The following is a 6,977-nucleotide window of genomic DNA, read 5'->3' on the forward strand; positions in this document are numbered from 1 at the left end:
CTACTTCAACTAAGAACTAATGGAAGAATACATTAAGGTAATTTCAAATTAGAAAATTAATATTGGTTAAATTATATTTTTTAAAAAAGAAAAAAATTTGTTTTTGATGGATGAGTTTTGGGTCTAGTTTCTGTTTATTCCCTATTTTAAAATGTTACGCATTTAGTTTTTAAGTTTTGAGTTTGATTTCAATTTAGTTCTTAGGTTTCAAAATGTTATAATTTTATTATCAACATATGAATTTTGTTTCAACTTGGTCCGCTAAATTTCAATATTTACATTTTTAGTCTCAATTTTTCATTAAATACTTATTTTCCGTCCTTAGAGTTAATTAGATTAATAAACTAATTATAATTAATTAAACTTCACTTTTTTCATCTCTTTTGAAATTATATTTAGAATTTTACTTCACATTTATCTTAAATTAATTAATAAACATTGACCTTGATATTTGTAAGTGAGTATTGGATGAAAAATTGAAGATAAAAATGTAAGATATATATCAAATTCTAGAGACCAAATTGAAACAAAACTAAGTTGTCAATGGTAAAATTGTATCATGTTAATACTTAGAGACTAAATCGACACCAAAATCGAAACTTAAAAAACTCAAAAGTATAACATTTTAAAACGAGACTTGATAGAAACTAACCTGATATGTAATAACAAAAAATGTATTTTTCCCAAAACAAAAAGTATACCCTTGAACTATGGACAGTTAGTTTGAATTGATTTTGAAACAAGGTTTGAAAGTGTATGTTTCTTAATACTATTATATCATTCCAATTAAAGAAGGATGGTTCAGCCACTCACTATCAAACAATCTCAAGAACAATTCAAAACTTTTTTTATAAATTTCAAGAGTTGGAAGTGTATATTTTGAAACTTTATAAATCTCTAATTTTGACCTTATAAATCTCTAATTTTCACGTTGATTGCAACGTCACATCAACATCTTGAGCTAAGCATGAAAGAATATTTTTTAAAAAGATTGATTATTGATTAAAGTTAATAGCACTCATAAAGTCAAGTTAAGAACATTTTTAAGCTAAAAGAACAAATTACAGAAATTACACATTTTTTTCTTACTATGTGCTTTAAAACATGTACTTATAATCATTAATAAAATAAGTAAAATAAAATAACAGAATATCAAATATTACAGAAGAAAAAAAATCATTCAAATTTTAAAAGATAAGTTTTGCAACTCCTCAATTTCCTACTATTATAAATTGTGGTTTATTTTCTAATAAATGTTTGTAGGGTTAAGCGTAAAGAAAGATCATGAATAGTAATTTTGGTTGAATGAATATGATGATGTCTTTTAAATATACGTGAGTATTTCGAGTAATGATTTGTAAGGATTGTCTCTATTTAGAGTTCCAAATGATCCAGCTTTTAAGAGTAAATGATAAGTGACATTCTGTTTGCATCGTTACCTTGTGAATTTACTAATTTGTTTTTGAAAACCATAAGCGAGTTTGCAATTGAAAAATGTTACTCGATATTCGATGCTCTATGTTCTAATCCTCGATCCTCGTTACTAGATACTTGTTATTCAATGCTTGATATTTATATTATATATGTTTGTTACTAGATGCTCAATACTTAAAGAAACACAAGAAAAAAAAAAGAGGAAAAAGAAACAAAGAGTAGAAAAACAGAAAGAAGAAAAAAGAATTACACAATAAACAAATGATGAGACTTAAGAAAATTTTTAAAAATAACAAATTTTACAGAACAACACTTATTTGAATTTGAATGAAAAAAAAAAGAAAGATTTTAAAAATAGTTATAAAATTTTGGTTTAGTGCGTAAATATTTTAATTTATTTTGTTATTTAGAAAAATGGGAAGGAAATGATTTAAAAAATGAAATGAAATGAAGGAATGTATACTAAATATTGAAATGGAGTAAGAGGGAAAGTGAGGCTAAGCCCATGTCATTGGTTCAGACGTCAATGGCGATGGTGGCAACAACTACGAACCCAACCCATCATTGAAAACTATAATTTTATCTCTTTCATCTTTAGCAATTCGATGCTCTATCTTTGTTGACGGTTCACTATAAATAAGTGGGTCCTCACACACCTAAAAATGGCCGCCATTGTTGGATCCTTGGGCACCACCTTCGTTTCTTCTTCTTCCTCCTATTCCTTTCGTTCTTCTTCTTTTCTTTTTACGAAACTAACTCACTTTTATCGCTCTTCTTCCTCTGCTTCTCGTCGGGTTTCTTTTGCTTTTGATCCCTTCTCTTCTCGTAGAGGGAAGTTCATGGCTCACTCACTGGCCCAGGCCAATCTCGGCCTCACAAATCCTTCTCCTAACGAAACCCCTCAGGTGATTAGGACACTGAAATTTTACTGCCCACTTACTGATTTTTCTCGATTGTCTTGTTTTTCGACTTGTGCTGGGTTTTGCTTACTTGGATTGAAGTTTAGGAATTGCATTGTTGGTTTTTGTTTCTGGGTTTTTTAGATTGAATCGATTGGGATTGTGTTGATTCTTTTTTAAATTTGGGGTACGAGGATCTAGTCTACGTGATGGTTTTGTATCAGTCTGTTTGTTTGTTTGATCGGTATGAATTATTGAAAATGGTATCGATTTTCTCACAATTTGAACGTCTCGAGTGTTGTATTTCATGAATTCTGTTTCTTTAGAATCTTTCCGGCGTTTGTGTTTGTCGTGAAGTACTAATTGTTTGCTGCCTGTTTGTGAAAATGTCTCAAAAGATATCTTTTGGGGCAAAGGACATTGATGTCTTGGAATGGAAAGGAGATTTGCTTGCAGTGGGAGTGACAGAGAAAGATGTGGCTAAGGATGAAAATTCCAAGTTTAAGAATCCAATTTTGAACAAGCTAGATTCACGCTTGGGTGGATTGTTGGCTGAAGCTTCTGCTGAGGAAGATTTCACTGGAAAGGCAGGCCAATCGACAGTTCTTAGATTTCCTGGTCTTGGCACTAAAAGGGTGAGTTTGATTGGCCTTGGACAGTCAGCTTCGAATGTTGCAGCCTTTCGAAGTCTAGGTGAGGCTGTTGCATCAGCAGCAAAGGCATCTCAAGCAAGTGAAGTTGCTATATCTCTTGCCTCTCCCGAGGAACTCTCTTCTGAATCCAAGCCTAACTTTGCCTCAGCCATTGCATCTGGTACTTGTTTGAGTCTGATCATAGCATATTGATAAGTGAGCAGTTTTTTTGTTATATTTGACACTGAATTCTCTCTGTTGCATGGATGGATTACAGGGACTATACTTGGGATATTTGAAGACACTAGATACAAATCAGAATCCAAAAAGTCTGCTCTAAAGTCTGTGGAAATTATTGGTCTTGGATCTGGAGCTGAAGTAGAGAAAAAGCTGAAATTTGCCCAAGATGTAAGTTCTGGGATAATTCTAGGAAGAGAACTTGTCAATTCACCTGCAAATGTACTCACCCCAGGTTCGCTCCTAAATTTTATGTTTTAACTTTTAAAGTCTGCTTATTATTATCTTGCTAACGAATTATAGCGTCCAGCATTTTTTCAGTTTTCCATTGGCAAGGAATTTTGGTTGTTATTCTTTTTATAAAGAAAATATTTGAGTTCCAAATTGATGTAGTATGTCGTAGTACTTATTTTATGATTGATGCCATACACAGTATTGACTTTGTTAAGTTACATTCACATAACAGGGGCACTGGCAGCGGAGGCTTCAAAGATTGCATCAACTTACAGCGATGTTCTTTCTGCAACCATTTTAAATGAAGAGCAATGCAAAGAATTGAATATGGGATCCTATCTTGGCGTTGCTGCAGCCTCCACAAATCCTCCCCATTTTATCCACTTGCATTACAAGCCTCCCAGTGGACCTGTATCAGTCAAATTGGGTTTGGTTGGGAAAGGATTAACCTTTGACAGGTGATTATACAAGCCAAAATACCAACTTTCTTTAGGACGTATTTATTACTCAGATTGAATCAACTTGAGTCAAGTAAGGTTGTATTTGTGACCTTAGTTTACATGGTTGGGTAACACTCCATTTTCTCTGTCCCTTAGTGGTGGCTATAACATTAAAACTGGACCTGGATGTTCAATTGAAATCATGAAAACTGATATGGGAGGTTCAGCAGCAGTTCTTGGTGCAGCTAAAGCCATTGGCCAAATCAAGCCTCTTGGAGTGGAGGTAAAACTTTTGAGCTGTTCACCCCTTCTTATGTCATGAGAATTTTAAACTTGTAGTTTTGTGAGCTTGTATCCTTGTTTTCTTGTGCTCAAACAGATTCACTTTGTTATTGCTGCCTGTGAGAATATGATAAGTGGAACTGGCATGAGACCTGGGGATATTATCACTGCTTCAAATGGAAAGACGATTGAGGTATATCTACTTTGGGGATATTTTTCTGGATACCTGCTTTATGTTGTCAAATTTATTATCCCCCCTCATTACAAATTATAGTATGCATCATCATTTTATTAACCTTCATTTTGGCCAATCTTCAGGTTAATAACACAGATGCTGAAGGCAGACTTACTCTCGCTGATGCTTTGGTTTATACTTGTAAACAGGGTGTTGACAAGGTATACATTCATAAATTAATATTTGATAACTTATTTGTCTATCTTGTTAAAAAGCCGTACATATCTTTTAAGAAAATATTTGTGAAGGTTCTAGCCAGTTTATGTGCACCTTAACTGCTCGCTTAACCTTACAACATTTGAAAAAAAAAACTTATAATATTGAAGAATATTCTAAGAATATTGAATTGTTAAGCAGGCGTCCATTGTGGATTAAATTCATTCTCTCTAATTATATCTCTAATTATAACATGTGATATCTAGCTTTAGCAGGTTAGATTACGTACATGATCAGTTATAAGTTATCTGATGTTTTTTATAAGATAAAATTGTATTCTTTTTCTTGGCATTACACTATAACGAGATATGTCATACAGAACTAATAGTTCTGAAAATTGTTTTCTTATGCAACATTAAATTCCTTGCAGGTAATTGACTTGGCTACTCTAACTGGTGCTTGTATAGTTGCTCTCGGGCCTTCCATTGCAGGTACTGTAACCTAGAGCATTATCTACTTCATAGTCAATATGAAAACAATATTATGACATCAGGTTCTTTTGAGTTTTTAAAACCTCTGGATCATCAAAGAAGACAAAGTAGAAAATACATATTTAATTAAGAGTTCTAATTACTCGTACTGTCAAACATAGGGAGAGAAAGAAAAATGTTGAATGGTTGGACTTCCATTATCAAACCTCTTTCGGTTTTCCTCCCTCTATCAAACACTTGGGTTTATAATCGGAGACTATAAAAGTAAACTTAAAATACTAGTTTCAAACAAACGCTAGGTATGCTCCCCATGGGTTGAAACAAGAACTTATTTCTGTTATATAAGGATCATCAGGCTTGTATCATATCTATATGAGTATTTTTTATAAGATTTTTTTTTATAAGACATATCTATATGAGTATCACTCTGAAAAAACTATTAACACTGGTTTGATTTGAGATGCAATATCACCACCATAGATAAAATTTACTCATTTTTTCAAATGGCGATTTAATCAATGATGTATAATAGCCATGTGGTTTGTTTGAATTGAAGTGTATATCGATCATATCAAATTCCCTTTTGTTTCCAGGTATCTTTACACCCAGCGATGACCTCGCAAAAGAAGTATTGGCTGCTTCAGAAATCAGTGGTGAGAAATTTTGGAGGATGCCAATGGAGGATAGTTATTGGGAGTCAATGAAATCAAGTGTGGCTGATATGGTCAACACTGGTGGTCGTCCAGGTGGTGCTATTACAGCTGCTCTGTTTTTGAAACAGGTGGATATCATATTCTTATCGAACCTCCATAAATGGACTAGTTTGATCGTCTCTGCCTTCATCGCCACTGTTTTTACTGACCAAATAATGTCTTAAACTACCTTAGAAATCTACCATGCCTCTGAAAATGAGATTATCCTTTTATTAGTTCTATCTATGCTTCAGAAAACTCATATTTGGAATTATGTTTCTGTAGTTTGTTGATGAGAAAGTTCAATGGATGCACATTGACGTAGCTGGCCCCGTCTTCAGTGACAAGAAGCGCACTGCAACAGGGTTCGGTGTCGCCACATTAGTCGAGTGGGTTCAGAAGAATGCTTCTTAAGCCATTTGAAGGTTGAAGAGTGGAAGACGGAGACAGTGTCGACTATACCAACCAACCGCTGTACTGTGGATGCTAGGAGTTTTCATGGGTTGGCAGCACTGAGAGATCAATTTGAATAAAAGTAGCAGCATCGTCTGTAGTTTTATTAATGATTTTACTGGTTTGAGGCCTAATTGATCGTTGGATGGGTGGATGTTTCAAATTATATACAAAACTAGTGTCCAAAGGTTTGCTTCCTTTTACATAGAGTTTTGATTCTTTCCTTCGGTTTTGGTCTTGATCTTGTGTTTTGCTTTTGGTGGAAGATACAAGAGTGGTTGGTTTTTTTTTCTTGTTATTGAGGTTTAAACGATCAAATTTACGAGGTTTTTAAATGGTAATATGGTGAAACACAATAAAATAAAATGTAGCCAATAAAATTGAATGGGACCTTTAGTTTTCTTTTCTTAGAAAAAGGTTTATAAATCCTTCTTTCACTTCTAAATATTGTGGTTATTATAAAAAAATATATGTTTATTTTAAGAACGACAGAACTAATTTTAATCGCTTCTAAATATGACTGAGGTACTCTTTGAGAGTGAATGAAATGAAATCAAAAAAATAAAAAAGAAGAGTAAAAATAAAATACTTTTAGATTCTATTTCTTTTAGATATATAATGATAGGGTTCTTTGAAAAAAGAGAATTTAAAGAAAAATAGGAAAAAAGATGATTTGGAAGCTATTTAGATAAAAGGGTGAAAAATTTTACTTTATTAGAATGAGTTTTGTTTTTATTATTATTAAGTTGACCTGAAATTAAAAAGTTAATTTTGATCGAAAAAGATAAAAGA

At 32.8% G+C, this 6,977-nt stretch overlaps 1 protein-coding gene across 1 annotated transcript; it reads left to right on the forward strand.

Annotated features, from left to right (window-relative positions):
- The first annotated feature begins 1,946 nt into the window (after positions 1-1,946).
- LOC101219418 (leucine aminopeptidase 1) lies at positions 1,947-6,483 on the forward strand. The gene is made up of 10 exons (XM_004144682.3): positions 1,947-2,339; positions 2,732-3,146; positions 3,243-3,437; positions 3,669-3,894; positions 4,033-4,159; positions 4,256-4,351; positions 4,477-4,554; positions 4,980-5,040; positions 5,634-5,821; positions 6,018-6,483. The coding sequence occupies exons 1-10, from the start codon at positions 2,097-2,099 to the stop codon at positions 6,144-6,146; spliced, it is 1,758 nt and encodes a 585-aa protein (XP_004144730.1). The 5' UTR covers positions 1,947-2,096; the 3' UTR covers positions 6,147-6,483.
- The last annotated feature ends 494 nt before the right edge of the window (positions 6,484-6,977 follow it).

Source organism: Cucumis sativus, chromosome 2, assembly GCF_000004075.3.
Source record: "Cucumis sativus cultivar 9930 chromosome 2, Cucumber_9930_V3, whole genome shotgun sequence".
Classification (NCBI taxonomy): domain Eukaryota; kingdom Viridiplantae; phylum Streptophyta; class Magnoliopsida; order Cucurbitales; family Cucurbitaceae; genus Cucumis; species Cucumis sativus.